Source organism: Artibeus jamaicensis, unplaced genomic scaffold (genome assembly GCF_021234435.1).
Source record: "Artibeus jamaicensis isolate MK-2021 breed Jamaican fruit bat unplaced genomic scaffold, CSHL_Jam_final contig_419, whole genome shotgun sequence".
Taxonomy (NCBI): Eukaryota; Metazoa; Chordata; class Mammalia; order Chiroptera; family Phyllostomidae; genus Artibeus; species Artibeus jamaicensis.
The window spans coordinates 4,005,901-4,029,589 of record NW_026521824.1 but is presented as its reverse complement, the minus strand read 5'-3'; the positions used below and the strand labels follow the sequence as shown (position 1 = coordinate 4,029,589).

General features: G+C 38.8%; 1 protein-coding gene and 1 pseudogene across 1 annotated transcript in view; both read right to left on the bottom strand.

Moving 5' to 3' along the window:
- The window catches only part of LOC128625754 (A-kinase anchor protein 10, mitochondrial-like), a 39,899-nt gene extending 16,484 nt beyond the window's left edge, over positions 1-23,415 (bottom strand). Inside the window, exons 1-4 of the mRNA XM_053665698.1 lie at positions 23,181-23,415; positions 8,887-8,934; positions 7,087-7,269; positions 4,412-4,969 (exon numbers count right to left, since the gene is read on the bottom strand). Of these exons, the coding sequence (XP_053521673.1) occupies positions 4,412-4,969; positions 7,087-7,269; positions 8,887-8,934; positions 23,181-23,268 (877 nt within the window). The 5' untranslated portion in view covers positions 23,269-23,415. The remainder of the gene's footprint in view (positions 1-4,411; positions 4,970-7,086; positions 7,270-8,886; positions 8,935-23,180) is intronic.
- On the bottom strand, positions 5,649-5,975 carry LOC119064548 (cytochrome c oxidase subunit 7C, mitochondrial-like; annotated as a pseudogene).
- Positions 23,416-23,689: the final 274 nt, after the last annotated feature.

The window sequence follows — 23,689 nt, the reverse complement described above, 5'->3', positions numbered from 1 at the left end:
AACAAATAAATCCCTACACATACTTACAAAAAAGAAGACACAATTGCCAATGTCAGGAATGAAAAAGGGATATCACTGTAAACCCAAGATTAAACAGGTATTAAGGTAATGGTAGATAACTGCATACTCATATAGTCAAGAATTTGATTAAATTCACAATTCCTTAAAAACTATAAATAACTAAAATTCACTAAAAAAAGATCATCTGATCAGTCTTACATACACTAAAGAAACTGAATTCGTAATTTAAAACATTCTGAAAAACAAAATTCCAGGCTCTTGCAAACTGTACCAAACATTCTGTAAATTTTATTTATTTATTTTTAGAGAGAAGGGAAGAGAAGAAGAGAGGGAGAGAAACATCAATGTGTGGTTGCCCCTCACAAGCCCCCCTTCTCCTGAGACCCGGCCTGCAACCCAGGCATGTGCCCTGATTGGGAATCGAACCAGCGACCCTTTGGTTCACAGGCTGGTGCTCAATCCACTGAGCCACACCAGCCAGGGTCCAAACATTTAATACCAATTCTACACAATCTCTTTGGGAAAACCAAAGAGGTAGAAAACGTTCCCAACTCATTTTTGGGGCCAGCATCACACTGAAACCAAAACCAGACAAAAGCAGTACAGGCAAACAAACTAAAGACCAACGTGCATCATAAGTCTAGAAATAAAAATGGTTAGGAAAACAAATCCAGCAATATAAAAAGAATAACATACCACAACCAAATGTGTCTTGCCAGGAGAATGCAAGCTTATTAAATATTAAATAAAAATCAATGTTCTATTAACAGACCAAAAAAATCATATGGTTATATCAAATGACACAAAAATATATCTGACAAAATTCAACACCATTCAAGATTCAAACAGCCCTAAATAAACAATTAAGAGAAGGGAATTGCATATACTTGATAAAGGGCATTTATAAAAACCTCATAGCTAATCTCATACTTAACAGTGACTGTGTTCTCACCACTCCTAATCAATATGGTACAGGAAGTCCCAGCTAGTGCAGTAAGACAAGAAGGAAAAAAAAAAGATTGGAAAGGAAGAAATAATTCAGTCTCTATCCACAAATAACATGATTGTTTATGTAGAAAATCCCAAGCAATCTACCCAAAAAGCTCCTAAAAGTAGTCAGTGAGTTTAGTGAGGTCACAGAAGGTCAACATATGAAAGTCAGTCATATTTCTATAAACTAGCATTAAAAAATCAGAAACAAAAAAAACTTTAAATACCATTCATAAAAGCACTGGTAAAATACTTAGATCTAAATCTGACAAAACATGTAAAGAATCTTTATGCTAAAAGCTATAAAATGCTAAACAAATGAAGAGGCATACCATGTCTTTGGATTGTAAGACCCAATACAGTTAAATTGTAAATTCTCCCCAAACTGACCTAAATAATGCTTGAATGCAATTCCAATACAAATTCCAGCAGGGTTTCTCATAATAGAGATAAGATTCTAAATTTTATTCTAAAATTTATGGTAAAATAAAAGAAACTAGAACAGACAAAATAATCTGAAAAAGAAAGAACACAGTTGGAAGACTCATACTACCCAATTTTAAGACTTTAACTAAGTCTCATTGGTGAAGAAATAAGACACATACAATGAAACAGAGCAGAGTCCAGAAACAGACCTACACTAAGACGACCAAAGTACAAAGGCAATTCAGTGTAGTAAGAGCAGTCTTTTCAATTAGTGGTGTTGAAATAATCAGGTATCCACATGCAAAAATAAAACAAAAAATTTGACCTAACCATCATACCTTACACTAATTCAAAACAGACGATATATCTAAATGTAAAGTACAAAATCATAATATTTTCATAAGAAAACATAGAAGAAAATCTTCATGACCTTTGATTAGGCAAAACGTACTCAGGTATGATGCCAAAAGTATAATCCATAAAAGAAGAATTGATAAACTGAATTTAATCAGAAAGTTCTTTTGCTCTGTGAAAGATGCTGTTAAATGAGTGAAAAAAAAAAAACCAAGCTATAAACTAGGAGAAAACATTTGCAAATCAAGGTCTTATATCCAGAACATATAAAAAAAAACTCTCAAAATTCAACAATAATAAAACAATCCAACAAAATATGGGGAGAGACCTGAACAATTCACCAAAGAACAATCCACCAAAGATGGCAAAGATGTACATAATTGAACATCATTAACCATTAGGAAAAGGCAAAGTAAAACCATAATGAGATACTGCTACACATCTGTTAGAATGGCTTAAAAATACCCAAATAAACAAAAAGCCAGTTATACCAAGTGCTTGCAAAGAGACAAGCAAATAGAACTCACACACTGCTGGTGAGAATGCAAAATGGCAGAGACACTCTACAAAACAGCCTGGGAGTTTCTTACATAATTAAATACACACCACATAATCCAGCACCCCCATAAGACATTTACCCTAGAGATATATAAAAACTTTGTCCATAGAAAAGCCTGTAAACAAACGTTTATAACAGCTTTATTCATAATCATCAAAGCTGGAAAATATCCAAATGTCCTTCAATATGTAGATGGATAGTACCACCATACAGTGGGATACTACTTAGCACTAAAAAGCAATGAACTATTGATATAAGCAACATAGATGAACTTCAAAGCTATTATGCAGAGTAAAAGAAGCCAGACTAAAAAGCTATATACTATATAAATTCACTTATATGGCACTCTGGAAAAGGCAAAACTAGAGAATGAGAATGGATCAGTGATTTCAAGTGTTGGAATACAGAGGGATTTAACTAAAAAGGTGGCAAAACTGATCTTTAGCCTGCTTGTGATAACAGTTACAGGATTCTATGCATGTGTCAAAATTCATACAAGTGTAAATCAAAAAGGTCAACTGAACTGCACATAAATTTTGAAGGTAATGCAAAAAGAAAAAAACAAGTATTCTTTTAATAACTCCACTACTTTTTCTATTTTGTATTGAAATAAAGTACCACCAAAACAAAGACAGTTTCCAAAAACAATAAAGTATATTAAAATTATAGGAACAGACTTTGGACTTCCATTTCTAGAAGCAGGGTAGGCTAGATGCTCAACAAAACTCTTCCCAACACTAAATTCCCCTGAAATGCTTTTATAAAGTATACCAGAGCTTGTGGTCAAGTATGGGAAATGAGAGGCAGAAACAAGTACAGGCTGAAACCTTATCTGAAACCCCAGGAGCTGGTAATCTTTCAGGATTCAGAACTGGGGGGAGGGTGTTTACAGAGGTCACACACTATTAACATATACTGTACCAATACCCCAATAGCACGGGGACAGTACCTCATAATCAAACACATTCATATTTCTGTAATAATACCAGTTCATACCGGTTCAGGGCAAGTTTCATTGACTTTAAAAATAACTTGTAGCAGTTGACATTTGCTAGATTTCTGAATTGTAGGTAAGGAATTGTGGACCTGTAGAAGCCAGCGTAAATCAAGAATAAAAGTATAAGACAGGGAGGGTATTCACCTGAGAAAAACCACCAAGTTCAAGAGACTTAGAGCTTGCAGTTTCAAGGGCTATTGCTCAGGGCTCAAAAAATGGTTGAACCATTTGCTTCAGAAGATTGAACCAAAACAATGTCTAGGCAGTGTATGGGAAATCTGTACCTTCCCCACAGTTTCGCTGTGAACTTTAAATTGCTCTAAAAAATATATATCTTAATGAAAAAAAGTGAACAAGAAAAAGAAAATCATCTAGCCCTTTGAGAAACAAGGAACAAATAATACCAAAAGCAGCAGTGTCTAATTAGAATTCCAGAAGGTGATAATTGAAAAATGAGTGCATAATTTCCAAATAGAGAATTAAAAAAGAAAGGTGTTATTGTCCCAGGCCTGGGCTATATTTCTAGCTCCCTACTTACTATATAGCCTACCTCAGCTTACTTAACCTTTCTAAGCCACAGTTTTCTCATGGAAAACAGGATAATAATGCCTACCTCACAGAAATGTTATTACTATATGAAATCTAAGTATAGCCTTTAGCATAGAACTCAATAAATGCCACCTACTAGCAATTAAAAATAAATTTATCTGTAAAGTACAGTCAGGTTGTAATAAAATTAAGACAGACAGGATGGACTAAGCCTATCGGATAACGCTTTGATTTCAAAATCTGTAGAAGGAAAAAGCAGGATCAGAGTTGACCCTTCATTTGTTAATTCTGCTAACATTCTCCTTAGAGGATCCAATCACTACAGATATCCCTTTGGCTCCTTTCCTATACACTGATCCTACTCCAGGGCACTCACCAAATCCTCCCAAATTTGAAAGCTGATGTGGGAGAAAAAAATTATTCTAGCCCTTTTATTCACTATCTCAAGTTCCATTTTGTACACTGCTAAAAAAACAAAACCAGAATAAAAAGAGAGATGGAAATCACATACTTACTTTTCATTAGTTTTTCTGATAATTCCTTTAGTGGAGAAGAGAGAGTATTTGTCCTGGCTACTTTAAGTCTTGGGGAAGATTCTTGGGTTTCCATGGAAATTTCCTGAGCTTCTCTTCTGGCCATTTCAGGGTGGAAAGAATGGGCACTGTCACATTCCTGGGAAAGAAACCAGTGATTCTGGGAATTGTTAGTTCTATAATTTAGATCAGTTCCTTCTGATCGAGTCATAAGCAACTGGGCTGAGCTAGAATCCTCTAATCCCTTGTCAAGAGACTCCATTACAAAAGATATTGCAGTTTCTTGCTTTTTAGATGGAGAGACAGGCTCAGCCAATGAGCTCTGCTTCACTGTGTTCAGACTGTGTGCTCTTATTCGGGACCACGTTGTAGAGTGAAAACTTTCAGCTTCTAACCAAAACTTAACCAAATGCTCCATTCTCCGCAGTTCCATGAATTGAATGAAGTAAGGGAGGACAATAGTGTCATGCAAGACTTGTTCAAGGGTCTTTGAAAGGCTTGATTTGGCCTCTTGAATCTGGTAGTCCAGACAAGACCTGCCTGAAAAAAGCAAAAGAATTTTAGCAGTTCAGTAACAAATAGGTGAATGACAAGTTAGTCATTCACTTTTAGCATCAAAGTTCTTCAAAAGTTTACTTCCTAGCAATGTAAATGAATAAAGAACTAGAAATATTATGGTTTTGGTTTCTAAACAAGAAACGACTGTGCAAAACTTTAAAAAATTATTAAAAACTCTATGTTACTCAATCCTTACATCTCTTTTAGTGCACAACAAAACAGGAAGCATTCTCAGCCACTGATGATGAGACTGTAAACTTGCAAAATCTTTTTGGAGGAGCATTCAGTAACAGACAGCAAACCTTAGCAATATGTATGACTGTCAACCTAATAACTCCATTTCTAGGAACTAACCCTAAGGAACAATTGTGGATGTGCAGATACAGCTAGAAAAGTGTTATGAACTCTCAACATTATTTAAAATAGAATAAAGAGTAGCTCTGGAATTTTATCTTTAAAAATAAAACTAAACTTAATAAAAACAAGTTTATTTTATATTTAATTGAATTTAAATTATGAGTATAACCATAGCTATTAGAAAAAATTTAAAAATTTTAACTGTCACAGGATAACATAATTCATTTTCATAAAATTAACTGATGGCTTTATAAATTTTTTTTTAATTATCACATTTTGTATTTCAGAGAAGAGGCATTAAGGATTCATGCCATAAGTTTATTTACAAACACATCTAGTATGTCAAGTTCAACAGTTTGATCCATTTTTCAAAGAGACTGCATCTCTTAAAATGCTCCTCTTCATATCTGTTTCATGGATTAACTAAAACATCCTTATTTTTTAAGCAGTTGGTGTCTTACAATAAAGAAAGGTGTAGCAAAAATCCAGATCCAAAATACAAAGTCATCATAGCTAGTAACCACCCTTGTTTTCCACCAAAAATGACAAATCCTTCCCTGGACCTTCCTCATAGTAAGTGGCTCCTACTGACCACAGAGGTGGTGAATCTCAGAATGTTCTGTCCCAACATTTTGTTGTTGGAAGTCCTGTGAAACAGGCATAAACTGAAAGTGGAAAAAATGGTGTTATCACACTAAGACCTTTTTTGGGGACCTTGTTCCCTTTAGTGCCTTCATCAATTTTTTAAAAGGGCTTTTCTTAATCTTTCGCTATTCAAATCATATTCTTTGAAGCAATTCACGTGTCATCATCCTTGCTGACTTTCTTGTCAATGTTAACTAGTCCATCTCTGTAGACATCATTTTCATGAACTTCAGGAAATCCTGACCCCCTGCAAGACTTACAATTTTCTCAACTAAACTTTTAATTTTGAGCTATAGTAGGTTCATGTGCAGTTGTAAGAAATCTCCTGTATACCTTTTTTGGGTGTGGGGGATAATAAGTTATTTTAACACAACAGGGATCCTACTATATCTACTGCTATGTAACCAGCTTTTTTCACCTTTATAACATATGTTGGGCATTTCTCCATGTCTTCTTCAGACGTTTAAAGGTCTACAAAGTATTTCTGAGTATGGGTATACCAAAATTTGCCCACTTCTCTATTAATAGGTATTTATATGCTGTTCATAATTGTTTCCTATTACAACAGTACTGTAATGAATAGCCTTATATATACTCATGTATACATCTTTATGAATATATGTGAGTGTATCAGGACTAGATTGTATATATTTTGATAAATACTTCCAAATTGCCTTCTAAAAACTCTTCAACAATTTACAGTTCCACTAAAAAGAAATGGCTATTTCTCTACACCTACATTAACACTCAAATTATTGAACTTTAAATACTTGCTAATGTGTTAGGGGGAACATTAACTTTTTATTTAATTTGCATTTCCCTGATTATTTGTGAAATGAGGCATGTTTTTCACACAGGCAATGTAATGTATACCTTCTTCTGGAAATGGCCAATTTTTCTATTGGGTGTGCTTTCTATTTTGTATTTATAGGAACAAATGGTGCTTCCATTACACTCACAGCTGCTATTTTAATTAAAATACACTTTTTTCAAAGCTCCTTCCAATTATACAGTTCAGTATCCACTGACAGGAGTTTCACATAATATACTCAATTCCTTCCTACATTGTAAGTCAACAAAAAGTAACTGTTACTTACCCAAGTCACCAAAATGAGCGGCCTCCATATGGCTTGGCTGCTTCTTAAGTGTTGCTGTCCTACTACTTGAAAAGGAGTCCATGTTGGCAGAAATGGCATTGATTGCAACATGACTTGGTCCTGCAGCCTCCAGCAAGGCATGATTTTTAGTGCTTTTTTGTGGGGAATGTACGGATATCGAGGCTATAATTTTTCAAAGAATTGTTAAAAGTTAGACAAAAATTGGTAGTTTCTAAATTGTTTCAAAAGAGGGCTTAAAAAGAACTTCAAAAATTAAGTTCTGTAACATTTCTCTTAAGTGAGCACACCCAACAAGGCTTAAGGGAAAGGTAAATTAATCAAACAGCAGAAAAGTAGAAAGAAATGCCATATTATTATTTATAACCTCAAAATACTGTGCCAAAATGGAATGTGAAAGAGATCTTTCTTTGAGAAGTTTTCTGAAGACAGACAATACCACAGCCAGCAGATTTTCTGAAAATTGGCCCTTTTCATTCCTTAACCCTTGCTGGCCCAAGGAACAAAACTAAAACTACAGAATGAAAACTGTAATTTAATCTATTATTCCTTGAGCTGTGTTTATAAAAGAACACAGATAAGAGCACGAATATTTATACCTGTTTTGAGGTATCTATATTTATTGGTTATTCAGTAAGGGTTGGGAAAATTATAGAATGAAGGTATCTTCAAATGATTTTTTTCAATTTAGTTAGGGATGCTAAGCAGGGATTATTTACTGTCAGAAACAGAGTGCAAGCATTAAATTTTTTTAGCCTGGTACTGATTTAGAAGTTAGGCAGGCCAATCCTTTCATTCTACAAATGAAGACTTTAAAGAGAGTGACATGACTTCCAAAGTTGTACTGTTAGTGTACAAGAGTAGTATGCCTGAGACATCCAAGTCCCTCCTTTCTAGTACAACCAGATCTAGTTTACAAGGCTCTGCTTACTAACGGCTTTTTAGCCTCTATCAATACCAATCATGTTAGAGGGTAGTATGTTAGTTAGTTGAATCACCTAACATGATTCAACTGACTTTTAATTATTAGAAATAAGCAGTAAATCATCTTACAAATCTCTGACAAGTTATAATTAGTTGCTCTGGAAAACTGAGCATATAGACTTAATATTCAATGCTAGTCACACATCATATAAACATTTGAAAGAAAAATCTAAATAAGCAGCAATCCATAGATTTCATAAAAATAAATTCCATTTATAAAATTATACATAATGGCTATGGAAATAACTTCTATTATCAATTTCCCATTCTAATATTTACACATTGACAGAATGAAACCAATCGAAACTACAGCAGAGATTATAACTTAAGAAAGTCTTATGAATAGGGACAATACATTGATTCCAATAAAGTACTCAGAATAAGTTTTAAGTTAAGGCCATTCATCCAAAGTAATGAAGTGCGAACTGTAACCACCAATACTTCTGGATAAACAGAAAACCAAGCCTGTGCTGGCAGTGCCATCACTCAGCTGTAAGTTAATAGTACTTTTCGTGGTTTTTAAAAAATAAATAAAGTCAACAAATCACAGGGAACAATCAAATATGTGATTAGTAAGAAAGGCACTGGTTCACTGTAATTACTAGGACAGCCAGCAGATGCTTAGTAAAAAAGCCTACCATATGCTAGGTGTTGAAGAGCATATAAAAGTTAAATTGTAAATAATTCTAAAAGGCCAAAATGATTAATGGCAAAAGAATGGAGAAGATAACAGGATTAAAAAGTTCATAAGTGCAAAGCACATCACTTTTTAATACTGTGGAATGCTGCTGAACTCACCTTTAACTGACTTGGCATCTGAAGTCTTATCTTGTTCTCTGCCTTTCACTAGAAGATAAAAGAGCATCATGACCAACCTTTCCAGTAAAAAAGATACATTCTAATACATTTTAAAAATTAGACAAGCTTTATTCTAACAGATGAGTATTCAAAATTCTATTATACATGGCTGGAATGACTGGGGGAAGGGTCAGAGCACACAGCCACCAGGGGAGGTTTCTCTAAGGAAGTGGCCTCTGAACAGCATTCAGCCTCCAACACTGAGTGTGCTGTGGAGAGACAATGTCAGAATTCCTGGTTCAAATTCTGGCTCTGCCACCTATTAGCCACAGGATCATGAACAAGTAACTTTACTCCCCTGGGTCTCAATTTTGTTAATTTATAAAATCAGATCAGTAATAATAATACCTACCTTAGTGGCTTGTAGATGAAAAAATAAATACTTCTAAAGGGCTTAGAGGAGTAACCATCACACAGTAAATTTAGGATGTTAACTAATGTTACCATGTACTAACCACTACTAAAGAAAAAGTTCTTTGGCTGTGTATCACATCTTATTTGTTGTGTATCCCCTACCACAGCATCAAACACAAACATTCTAAACTTACAAACGTACAAAACTTCTAATACTCAAGGTTTAACAACTTGTTTCTTAAAAAATCACACAAAACAATGGAGCTTCTATTGCAGATACTCTAACAACATGTCCTTGAAAGGAAGGTGCATGGCAGCCTAGGCCAATAACCGGATCTAACGTAAGACTATTTTTAATCCTCTCTTCTGGTGGTTTTCTAACATGACATTTTTCTTTACCCTTGCCATGAAAATAGTATCAGAATGAATCTCACAATGTAACCATCTCTCTACTTGTGCTCTTAAGCATTGAAGGGCAGTGGCAGAAAATAACTAGCTCTCACAGTATCTGATAAATCAATCCATCAACAAATACTTGGGTGCCTATTATGTACCAGACACTCTCCTGACTCAGAGAGGACAGTCCTGCCTTCAATAAGTCCACATGCAAGTGTGTGGAAACAAACGTGGACAAAAGTTAAGATCATTTCAAGTACACATCACTGTTTTCTGCAGCCCTTCTAGGATCTGCCAATGTACTTCATCCACCTGAAATACAAATTTATCTTGGCTTCCACGACACTCCACTGTCCTGGTTTTCTAGCCACTCCTTAGTTTGTTCCCTTGGCTGACCTCTCCTCTGCCCACTGGGAGTTTCTAGGGGAAAGGGTTTTGGATCCCCTTTCTTTTTACCACATAGAGGCATGGGCAAAAGCAGATTTACCGCTTAAGTACACAAAAGCTTATTCCCATACTATTACTTATTAATTGTTGATTTGTATGACAACTGTGCCCCATTGTGTATATGAGTGTATGTATTTCCTGGATAATCTTATCTATTCTTAAGGCTTTCAATACCAGAGATATGCCATGGTTACTAAATTTATATCTCCAGTCTAAATATTTTTAAAAAGATTTCTTAAATTTATTTCTAGGGAGGGGAAAGGAAGGAGACAGAGAAGGAGAGAACATCAATGTGCAGTTGCCTCTTGTGCGACCCCTGGGGTCCTGGCCCACAACCCAGGCATGTGTCCTAAGAATCAAACCCGTGACCCTTTGGTTTGCAGGCCAACACTCAATCCACTGAGCCACACCAGCCAGGGTTCTAAATCATTTTTTGATCTTAAATTTAGTTACTTAACCACCTACCTTATATCTATCATTCCCTTTATCCAAAGCAAAATGTACCATCTTTTCCCAAACCTGTTCCTACCACGGTCTTAGTGTTCTCTCATAAATGACACACCATCTCCAAATAGTTTCTCAGGCCCCAAATCTGGACTCATCCTTAACATGGTCTCTCCCTTACTTCCCACACCCAAATCATTACTTATAAGACCAAGTGATTCTACCACCAAAATATACTTCTACAGTTCCACTTTGCCACACTCGATGCATTATCTCACCCGTAAGATCTTCTATTCAATATTTCAAACATGCAAGTACACATACAACCTGACTTCACCAAATATTAGCATTCAGCCTTATTTCCTTTTTCCTCCTCTAAATATTATACGTATAGTTAAAGATTCTTATGACTCACTACCTGCTCTCTATGTTCCTCTTCTCTTCTTATACATAAATATATCCTAAATTAGGTGCACTGACTGCCATGCATGTTTTTAGGATGTTACTACATATGAATATATAAAAAAGTAAAACATAGTATTATTCTGCACACCTTTTTTTTTTTTTTTTGGGGGGGGGAGAAGTTTGTTTTCTTTTTTTTTTTAAAAAATTACGTAAATGGTTTGAGCATACCTTCTTTAAATGCACTGCACCTGATTGTACTTTGCAGCTATTGCAATTTTTTTACAAATTGACAGTCTCTGGCAACCCTGCATCTAGCCAAGCCTATAGGTGCCATTTTTGCAAAAGCTTTTGCACATGTGTCTCTATATCACAATTGGTAATTCTAGTGATATTTCAAAGTTTTTCATTATTATTGTATTTGTTATGGTGATCGGTGACCCTGTATTTTAATGGTATTGATATGTCATGACCAGCTCTCATACAAGACAATGAATAGAACTGATAAATACTGAATGTGGTCCGACGGCTCTACCACCCAGGCACTCCCATCTCTCCTCTCCTGGAGCCTCCCTGTTCCCTGAGACACAACAATATTGAAATTAGGCCAATTAATAATGTTACTATGAACTCTAAGTGTTCAAGTGAAAGGAAGTCTTACTTTAATTTAAAAGCTAGAAATGACTGAACTCAGAGAGGAAGGCATATCAAAAGCCAAGACAGGTCAAAAGCTAGGCCTTTTGTACCAGTTAGCCAAGCTGTGAATGCAAAGAAAAAGTTCTTGAAGGAAATTAGAACTAGAAGTGCAACTCCAGTGAAGATACATATGATAAGAAGCAAAACAACCTTATTGCTGATATGAAGAAAGTTTTACGTTGTCAGGATGAGCTCAAACTAGCCACAACATTCCCTGAATTCAAAGCCTAATCCAGAGCAAGGCCCTAACTCTTCAATTCTGTGAAGGCTGAGAGAGGTGAGGAAACTGCAGAAGGAAAGTTGAAAGCTAGCAGAGGCTGGGTTCGTGAGGTTTAAGTAAGAAGGCATCTCCACAACATAAAATTTCAAGGTGGCCCTAGCTGGTGTGGCTCAGTGGATTGTGTCGGCCCGCAAACTTAAAAGGTCACCAGTTTGATTCCCAGTCAGGGCACATGCCTGGGTTGCAGGCTAGGCCCCCTTCTGGGGGCATGTGAGAGACAACTAACCCATGTTTTTCTCCCTCCCTTCCCCCCTCTCTACTTGCTGTAGGAGCTGCAGCAAGTTACTCAAAAGACCTAGCTAAGACAATGAAGGCAGCAATACTACACAACATATTTTGATGTAGACAAAGAAGCCTTTTATCAGAAGCTGCCATCTAAGACTTTTAGAGCCAGAGAAGAGAACAGAACACAAGGCGTGGCTTCAAAGGTCAGGCTGACTCTTTTGTTATGGAAATGCAGCTGGTAAAGTCAGTGCTCATTCTCCATTCCAAAAATCCTAGGGCCCTTAAGAACTATGCTAAATCAACTCTGCCTGTGCTCTATTTATAAATAGAACAAAGCCTAGATTGGGGGTGTCAAACTCATTTTCACCAGGAGCCACACCAGCTTCCTGGTTGCCCTGAAAGGGCCAAATGTAATTGCAACTCCTTAACAGTCAAGGAGTAGTTACGTTTATATAGTTCTAAAATTATTTCGGTCCTTTAAAAGTAACCCTGAGGCTGATGTGGTCCCCAGTGAAAATGAGTTTGACACCTCTGGCCTAGATGACAACACATCTGTTTACAACATAGTTTACTGCATCTTTAAGCCCACTACTGAGATCTGCTGCTCAGGAAAAAATACTCCTTTCAAAGTATTACTGTTCACTGACCAGTGAATGCACCTGGTCGCCCGAGAGCTCTGATGGAGGTAGGTATACAATGAGGTTGGTATTGTTTTCATGCCTGCTAACACAGCACCCAAGCCACATCCCAGGGGTCAAGGAGTAATTTCGACTTTCATATCTTACTATTTTTTTAATTTATTTTTTAATTGATTATGCTGTTACAGTTGTTCTATTCCCCCCTTCATTCCCCTCCACCCTGCCCCCCCATCCCCACCATTACCCCCCCTTTAGTTTATGTCCATGTGTCTCAAGTCCTTTAGGTTCTATATTTCCCATGCTATTCTTGCCCCCCCATCTATTTTCTATCTACTGTCTATGCTACTTATTTTCTGTACCTTCTCCCCCCATCTCCTCCTCCCATCCCCCTGTTGCTAACCCTCCTTGAGATCTTCATTTCTATGTTTCCACTCCTGATCTAGCTGTTCTTTTAGTTTGCTTTTGTTTTAGGTGTGGTTGTTAATAACTGTGAGCTTGTTGTTCTTTCACTGTTCATGTTTCTTTAACTTCTTTTTCTTAGATAAGTCCCTTTAACATTTCATATAATAAGGGCTTGGTGATGATGAACTCCTTGAATTTGATCTTATCTGAGAAGCACCTTATCTGTCCTTCCATTCTAAATGAAAGTTTTGCTGGATAGAGCAATCTTGGTTGTAGGTCTTTAGATTTCATGACTTGGAATATTTCTTTCCAGCCCCTTCTTGCCTGTAAGGTCTCTTTTGAGAAATCTGCTGACAGTCTGATGGGGACTCCTTTGTAGGTGATTGTCCCCTTAGCTCTTGCTGCTTCTAGGATTCTCTCCTTCATTTTAATTTTGGCTAATGTAATTATGATATGCCTTGGTGTGTTTCTTCTTGAGTCCAACTTTTTTGGTACTCTCTGAGCTTCTTGGATTTCTTGGAAGTCTATTTCCTTTGCCAGATTGGGGAAATTTTCTTTTATTATTTGTCCAAATAATTTTTCCACTGGTGGTTGTGTCTTTCCCCCTTCTGGTACCCCTATAATTCGGATATTGGAGCGTTTAAAGATGTCCTGGAGGTTCCTAAGACTCTCCTCATTTCTTTGAATTCTTGCTCCTTGACTCTTTTCTGTTTGGCCATTACTTGCTTTCTTCTGGTCCACTCCATTGATTTGAGTCCCAGTTTCCTTTTCATCTCTATGGGTTTCCTGTGGAATTCCATTCATTTCCCTTAGTTTAGCCTTCATATGTTTCTCTAATTTGTGGCTATAATCAACCAGATCTGTGAGGATCCTGATGACCAGTGTTTTAAACTGTGGGTCTGAGAGTTTTGCTATTTCTTCGTCGCTTAGATTTATCTCTGGGGCTTTGAGGTCTTCCTGCGACATTTTTGGTCTGTTCTGGCCCTTTAAATGTGAGAAGCGGCGCCTTGGACTCCCAGGTCGCTGGGTTGTGACGCTGTATGTGGGGGCGTGGTCAGAGCAGGGAAATGGCGGCACCCTCTACTGCCGCAAGCCACGGGGACCGCCGGGCCCTGGTCCAACCGCCCACTCCCTCGCCTGTCCGCTCGCCCGCAGACAGGCAACCGCAGTCAACACGCAGCACCGCCTCCCCACTGTCTCCTCAGCAGTCGCTCACCCGGTGGGTTGCTCGGTCGCTCACTAGGTCCAATCCTGCGTTTGGAACCCGTGCGTCTGGAACCCGTGCGTCTGGATTCGCGCGTCTGGACTCCGCACCTGGGTCCGTCCGACCGGAGTCCTCCAGTGCAACCCCTCACGAGACGCCGGTTTCGCCCCTTACCGGTCGGGCTGAAGAATTTGTTGTTAACGGACTTCCGAAAAGTTCAATTTTCCGTGTTCTGGTTGTGTTTTCTGATGCTAATATTTAGTTGTCCCTAAACTTGGTTGTGTGAGAAGGCACGGCACGTCCACCTATACCTCCATCTTGGCGGAAGTCCTCTCCCCACTCTCATATCTTATTATTTAAGAAACACATCTTGTGCCCTGGCTGGTGAGGCTCAGTGGATTGTGTACCAGCCTCTGGAACGAAACGTTGCCAATTTGGGTTGTGGGCCAGGCTGCAACCAATTGCTGTTTCTCTGGCACATAATGTTTCTCTCCCTCCTTTCCCCTGTCTCTAAAAATAAATAAATAAAATATTTAAAAAGAAAAAGAAATATATTTGTAAGGCTATGGCTGCCATAAATAGTGATTCCACTGATGGATCTGAGCTAAGTAATTGAAAACCTCTGGACAGGATTCACCATTCCAGATGCCATTAATAACATTTGTGATTCATGGGAAGAGGTCAGAATACCAACATTAACAGGAGTTCGAAACAAGTTGATACCACCCCTCATGGATAACTTCAAGGGGCTTAAGAGTTCAGTGGAGGAACTGCAAGTGTGGTGGAAATAGCAAGAGAACGAGAATCACAGGTGGAGCCTGGACGTGTGACAGGACCGCTGCAATCTCCAGATGGAACTTGAGCAGGTGAGCAGTTGCTTCCTGTGGGTGAGCAGAGTGGTTTCTTATGATGGAATCTTTTAGCGGTAGAGATGTTTGAAATGATAACAAAAGAGTTAGAATACTACAGAAGCCTAGCTAATGAAGCAGTGTCAGGGTTTGATAGGGCTGACTCCAATTTTGAAAGAAGTTCTAGTGGGGGTAAAATGCTATCATTCAGCATTGAGTACAATAGAGAAATCATTCATGAAAGGAAGAGTCAAGCACTGTAGGAAACTTCATTGCTGTCATATTTTAAGAAATTACCATGGCCACTCCAAACTTTAGCCACCACCACCCTGATCAGTCAGCAGCCGTCAACATTGAGGTAAGACCCTCCACTAGCTCAGATGAAGGTTAGCATTTTTTTAGCAACAAAGTTATTTTTCAGTTAGAGTATGCACATTATTTTTTAAACATAATTGCTATTGCTTGCACACTTCATTGACTATAATATAAACAACTTTTATATGCACTGGGAAACCAAAAAATTTGCATGACTCACTTTATTATGACACTGTCTTTAATGCAGTGATCTGGTACTGAACCCACATATCTCAGAGACTTGCCTTTTTCTACACTTATCTTACACTTGTATTCATACAATGATTTGACATTTGTCTATATTGATGCAATTCTAATTTTCATGTAGCTCTAGTTTATTTTAGCTGCTCAATTCCTTTAGGCAATTACACTTTTAGTTACCCATTTTCCTGTTAGGTAACATTTAGGTTTTAGCCCTGGCTGGTGTGGCTCAGCTGGCCTGAGAAACACAGGGTCAAAGGTTCAGCTCCCAATCAGGACACATGCCTGGGTTGCTGGCAAGGTCCCCAGCAGGGTATGTGTGAGAGGCAACCACACCTTGATGTTTCCCTCTTTCCCTCCCTCCTCCTCCCTCTAAAAATAAATAAAATCTTTAAAAAATTTTATGTTTATTTTCTGGTTTTCACAAACATTGATGTGATAAACATTGTAGTACATGTCTTCCTATGTCTACATGTAAAAATTTATCCAGGATAAATCCCTAGTAATAAAGCTGCTAAGGTAACAAATTATGTGAGTTTTTCACCAAAAAAAAACTTTGGTTTTTCAGTTCTATCAATTTCCATAATCTTTGTGCTCATTATTTGCATACTTGGTAGTTTTAATTTTTGCCAACTTAACAGTTTTCAAATGGTATTTGATGTTTTTAATTCATTTCCTTTATTTCTTTCAATGTAACACCCTTTTGTGTTTGTTGGCTATTCAGGTCTCCTCTTTTATGGACTGCCTATTCATGTGCTTTATTTTTTGTAGAAATCCCATACATATTCTGGATACTAATCCTTTGTTGTTTGCATTGCAAATACCTTGGTATATTTCATTGTATAAGGTTTTTATTTCTTTTTTTTTCTTTTCCCTTCCAATCCTCACCCCGGGATATTTTTACTGATTTGAGAGAGAAAAAGAGAGAGGAGCGAGAGGGGGAGGGAGCCAAGGAGGGGAGAGACAGAAACATTGATTGGCTCTCTCCCACTTGTGCATCGAACCAGCAACCTAGGCATGCCACTGGGAATCAAACCCACAGCCTTTTGGTGCATAGGACTATGCTCCAATTAACCAAGCCACCCAGCAAGAGCAAGTTTTTTTATTTTAATGTAATCAAACTTACATTACATGAATTGTATTTCCTATATCATTTGAAAAATATCCTTTCCTACCTCAAGATCAGATTTTTCCACCTCCATTTTATTTTCTTCTATGATTTCAAGTTTTGCATTTTCAAATTTTGGCTCTTATCTACCTGAAATTTATTTCTGTATATCAGGGATGTTTGTGTATCTATGTTTGTATAGCTATGATTTATTTTCCCATTATTTTCCTTTTAACCTTCCCATTATCTTTTTTAAAAAATATTTTATTTATTTATTTTTAGACAGAGGGGACGTGAAGGAGAAAGAGAGGGAGAAACATCAGCGTGTGGCCGCCTCTCCTGTGTCCCCCAGTGGGGACCCGGCCTGCAACCCAGGCATGTGCCCTGATGGGAATCAAACCAACGACCCTTTGCTTCACAGACCCGAGCTCAATCCACTGAGCTACACCAGCCAGGGCTCTTTTTTATATTTAAATATAAATAGCAGGGGTCCAATCCAAAGATCACCACCTTTTTACTATGCAAGTTAGCCCATTTTTGCTTATTGTGATTACTGATCTTCTAAAACAGAGTATTCTTAAAGCTCTATGAATTTTGTTGATTTCTCCTGGTAATTCTGTATATTGTGCTTTATATATTTTGATACTGGTATTAGATGAAAACTAGTTAAGAATTTTATCTTCCTAGTATCCTGTTCATTTCATCATAATGTAGTGACCTTTTGCCCTAACAATGCTTTATACTTTAAAGTACAATAGTTCCTCTGCTGCACAAGCTTTCTTCTGGTGAACATTTGCCTAGTATAGTCACCCATTTATTTTCAATTTCTTTATGCCCTTATGTTTAGTCTGTGTCTCTGATAAATAACTTATGGATGGATTTTAGTTTATCACCCAACCTGTGTCTTTATCTTTTAGTTATATGAACTTTTACTAGAATTTTAGCCATATACATTTTAATCTATTTATATTTACTGTGATAACTGATCCACTTAGGATCATTTCTGCCATCTTATTTTGTACTACTGACGATGCTTTTTTTATTTGTACATTTTTTATTATGAAACATTTAAAATGTGAAGATAATGAAAGGTTTTCTTAGGCTTTGCTGAGGAAGAAATGCCAATTAGCCACGAAGTTAGGCAATATAGAGCTTTACTGGGGTCTGCACATCCGGGCGAGGTTCTCCAGTCCACAGAGTGGGGCCGGGGAAGTCGCACCTAAGTATGGAATGTGGTGGGGTTTTATTTTGTTTGGCTCTCTTTGTGGGAACCGGGAATTGGTCCTCTTTGAACAAAGCAGCAATATATCATTGGTGGTTCTCTTGGGCTCAGATTGCTATGCAGATATCCGTTTTAGCAAAGCCTGCCCTTTCAGCCTTCTGGTTTGACGTCAGCAGTCTTTTCCTGGTTGTAGCTCAGCCGCCATTTTGGGTTGTAATTCAGCTGCCATTTTGTCCTACCCTGCCCATCCTGACAGATAAGACCAGAACTTAACATGAGGAATACTCAGGTTTATCAAATCTTAACATTATCATATTTGCTCCAGAAAAATTCTTTAAAGAAATAAAACATTGCAGGTGCAACTGAAATATCACCCTGATTTCGTTACCCCTCTCCCTAGAGAAACAAATTCACAAATTGAATGTTGATTGTTACCACCCACATTCTTTAACAGATTTATGTTATCTATGAACAATATATAATACTATTTGAGTTTTTTTTAATTTTACAAGAGCGGCTGTACCGATTAACATTTCCAGCAGCAGTGTGTCCTGAGCAATCTTGGTATCAGCAGGCTTACTCCCTACTCCACAGGTCTGTCTCAAGAACTGTACTCATGCCTGCAACACCTCTGTTCTGCATCATTTATCCCTCTCTAATGGATCATTTCCTATCAGCATACAAACATACTCTGGTATTTTTTATCTTAAAAACAAAACAAAAACACACCTCAACCTAATATCCCCTTCCAGCTATTGACACTTTTTGTTACTCTTCACTGCAAAGTTTCTTAAAAAAGGTTTTACTGTTTTCTTCATTTCACATTCTTCCCTCCACCCATTCCACTGATACCACGTAAAGTGTTTGATTACTTCCACATTATCTTGACCTTGCAGATGACAGTCAACACAATACTCCCTCCTTTTGGAGAAGTCTTCCCTTAGCTTCTGTGACATTGCCCTCCTATATCCCTGACATTTTATTTTCAATTCTCCTTTGCTCTGGGTATGTTCCTCAACTTAACTTCTAAAAGCTGGATTAACCTCAGAGCCCTCTCCTAGGCTCCTTTCTTGTCAACTGCATGGCAGGAGATGCTACTTGGCCACTGAATTCATTCTTCCCTTTTGGCTACCGCCTGGAACAAAACTGGCTAGCTACTCTTCATTTCCCAGAAGCCTCTGCAATTATCCATGACCACATGACAAGGCTCTCACAACAGAATGTAAATAAAATTGGTATGTGCCATTTTCTGGCCAAAGCTTGTCTTTCCTTTATACTTCTTCCTCTCACCATGCCTAGGTCAGAGGACTGAGAACAGTCAGAAGAGGCTACCACCTACCTTTGATAAAACAGACCACAACCCAAGTACAAGAGAAATAACAATATGGGAGGAAAATTATCTTTGAATAATTATGAAGCAAAGCCACCTGATGACCAGGAATATAGAATGTTACACAGAGAGAAATAAAGGTTTGTCTTGTTTGAGCCATTATTCTTTCATGTTTCTCTGCTATGGAAGCTTAGCCTTTCAACCTAACTCATGTGTGTACTCCCTGGGTGATAGTCCCTTGTCTTTAATGATCATTTATGCAAAGTACTTCTAAATTCAGATCCAGATCTCGAGCTCTGACCTCCTTCCAGAACTACAGACTTGCATGTCCAACTGCTTCCTTAACATATCCACACGGATGTCCAAAAGTTAACCGCAAACCAACAACTGCCAAAACAGAATTTCTGATTCTTCCTATCTTGAGCTCTAAGCCCAAAGCTTTCTCAGTTTTTCTTTACTCCAATCACCATTCAAGTTATGCTGTCTCTACCTCTAAAACATACCCCATTGTCCTCTCCAAGTCAGTCCAGCCTCCTTTCAGTTTCCAGAACACTCAGCTCATTCCTGCCTCAGGCCATTTGTACTACCAGATCTCTCTGGGTTGAAGGCAGTTCCTTTTATCTTGTTAGCGCTGGCTCTCTGACCTCATTCAGGTCTCAGATTCCATCTTCTTAGGCTGTTCCTTGGTGATCTGCTCTCATATTGCTATTTAAATTCCCTGCAACTTATTGCTAGCTGATATTTCTTTTTTTATTTACTTATTCAATAAACATTTACTAAATTCCAAACCATATTCTAGGCACTGACCTAGACATAGATATAGCTATTAAAAAAAAGTGAGCTTCCATCCTAATATGTATAGCAGATGGTGATAAATGCTAGAGAAAAAATAAAGAGGCCTCTTGCCTAAGAGGATGGGAGTGTAGGCACCAGGGACTACAATCTTAAGTAGGATGGCCAAAGAAAGTTTCACTAAGAGGCCAATTGATCAAAAACCTGAAAGAGTCCTGACTTGTGTAGCTCAGTGGGTTGGGCATTGTGCTGCAAACAGAAAGGTCACTGGTTCAATTCCTGGTCAGGGTACATGCCTGGGTTGCTGTCCCTGGTTGGGGATATGCAAGAGGCCACTGATCAATGTTTCTCTCCTCTTTCTCTCTCTCTTCCCCTTTCTCTAAAAATAAATGAATAAAATATTTTAAAAATAAAACAAAACAAAAAACAACCCTGAAAGAGATGAGCAAGCAGAATAGGTAGGTATCTGTAAGAAGAGGTTTCCAGGCAGAGAACAAAAGCACAAAGGCACTGATGTGGGAATATATTTGACAACAAGGAGGGCAATATAAATGGAAGAGTGATAGAAGAGAGCAGGAGGTGAATGCAGAGAGGAAATGGGACCTAGATTACCGAGGGCCACGTATACAGGAAGCCATTGGAAGAACATGAACAGAGGTATTTTGAAAATGTACCATATGGGTCAAGGATGAAAGAAGGGAAACCAAACTGTAAGCAAAATCATGCTGCTTCTTCAATTTTCATAAAGCCAGCTTCCTCTTGACATTTAACCTTAAGTCAGAATGGCATCCTCTCAGAGGACTCCCTTACCCACCTGATCTAAAGAGAGGTGATTCCCTAGGGATGGTGAGTAGCTGAATTTGCAGGTGTTCCAGCATAGACCTAACAGCTTTGCAGGATCAGATACAGAGGAGTGAAAGAGACTACCAGGAATGTTCTGAAGTTTTAGCCCGAGCAATTAAAAAGCCAGAAATGAAATTTATTGAAATGGGAAAAGCTGATGAACATTTGGGAGAACTAAATCTGAAATTAGATTTTAGATAGTCAGTTAAGGACTTATCTATTTGATAGTCTACTATATCTACCAATAGAATGAAGTATCCATTAACAGATTATTTATTAGATATTTAATAGGTGTAAAGTGGGCCAACAATGCGATATGCCAGTCTGGATTCAAGGGAGATAATACAAGCTGGAGATGTAAACTTGGGAATCATAAGCATATGGGTAGTACTTAAAAATGGTATTTAAATACTGGACGGATCCCTAAATAAGACCACCTCTAGTTTCCACTCTCATCACAGTATCCAAAAAGAATCTAGAATAATCTTTTAAAAACAAAATATTGAATCACTCTTCTTTAATATTGTCTCTGCACTTGGAATAAAACCTACCATGGCCTATAAAGTTCTGAATCATCTGACTCATCTACCTCTCTAGGCCTGAGTTGCATGACTTTTTTCTTTCTTGAAGGGCACCACATTTTCTTGCCTCCCCCCACCTTTGGACAGGATCTTCTATGCTCTTCCCTGACGTCTATATGTTACCTCCTCCTGACCCTGAAGCTCTAAATTTCAAGGTCATCTGCTGAGGCCTTTCTGTAACATCCAACCTAAATGTTTCCTCTGTCAAGTCACCTCTTTCAAAACACCTTCCTTGACTGACAGAGATCAAGACTGATTTACTGTGTGTCTGCTCCAGCAGACAGTAAACACAGTAAGCTCCACTGATGCAAGGACTTTGTCTTATTCAGAGCACTCTATGCTGAGAGCCTAGCACAGTGCCTGGCAAAGAGCAGACTTCAAAAGTATTCCTTGAATAAATCCAGACAACAGTCTGTTGTGCAACATGCAGTTTGTCTCATTATACACAGAATAATGACAAAAAAACCCACTTCAAAACTGTCAAACAAATTAGGCAGTTCTGGGTTTCATCCACTCAGCAGTTTTCACTCACTCACCAAACTCTGTATGTACTTTAAAGGAATTCTTTAATTTATAGTCATAGTTTAATGGAGCCTTTAGGGAAAACTGAATCCTCAGCTGAGAGGACAGCAAAGTTGGTGCACACTCTGCTGTTCTAGGTTACCCAGTGGCGGAGCTGTCATGTAAACCCAAGTCCCTGATTTATTATAGTTTTTGCAAAACCAGTTTTTGTCTGGTACTTTTCTCTGAAGCAGCAAGAAGTGATACAAGACCACTATCGTCCCAAAAGACACTGTTCACTTGGTGTAGGTATTTTTTAATGAAATGCAACAATCCACTACACACATACACACAAAATCATGCTGTCTCTACCTAAAAACTGGGCAGCTGTTATTGAAATTGAACATCAGAAATATGAGTAGTGTTTACAAACGTAGCGTTCCAGTAGTTAGTAAACTTAAGTCATCAAAAGTAGTCTTCTTCATTAGGGACCATTTAACAGTAAGTAATCTGATTTTTAGGAACAGCACAACTCCTCTTCCCCCCCAAAAAGGAAAACTGAAAAGTAGCACTAGGTGAAGAAAACAATTTTTCCCGTGTTGCTTTTAAACAGAAGACCCTCAAAATTCTGAAAAGCCAGAACATTTCGCAACAAGGTACTAAAAAAAACTTCCTTTGGCTTGATTCACAGTGTACACACACCCCCCACCCCGAAAAGCGATGCCTACGCAAACAGGCATTAATTCGTAAACGCTTCACCAAACGATTTTGGGCCACTGGACAATCCCTCCAATGACCTCGCGTGAGGAAGCCGCCTTCTCCCTCCCTGCAGAATCGAGGAGCAGAGTGAGGCACGCGAGGCCCCTTTGCCTCACCGCCGCCCTGTTGGAGGCCCTTGTAGGCCCTCGCAGGCCCACCACTGCCCCTGAGGCCCGGCAGGCTCCCCGCCGGCGCCCCCTCTGCTACCTTTCCGCCGGAAGAAGGACATGGCAGGGCCCGGGTCGGGTCGGAGGGCGCGGGGGGACTGTCGCGGGGAGGGCCCGGCTCCCCTCATTCAGCAACAGGCCCGGACGTCCGGGTCCGCAGAGGCTGCCGCACTAGCCCGAAAAGAGACCCTTCCTCCAGTTGTGGGCCCCACAGCCTACTCGAGATGCCCAGGAAGACCCTGCCGCCATATTATCAACAAGCCGCCTGCCCAGAGTTCCGGTCCTTCCCCGCGCGAGGCTTCACGGGAGGCCGCGCCGCGGGCCCCGCCCCCGTCCCCGGGTGGTGAGGCGCGCGCTTCTACCCGCGCCGCGCGCGTGACCCTGTACCTGTGCAGCCTACGCCACTACCCAGTAACTTAGGACCCTAGCCGCAGCTTTGCGGTGACTGGCGCTGGCCCTCGGTGGAGTGGTGTAGGCCAAGTTCCTGCAGGAATAACCCTCCCGGCGCGTGAGCCTCGAGCTGGGTTGGCGTGCTGCCTTAGGATCGGC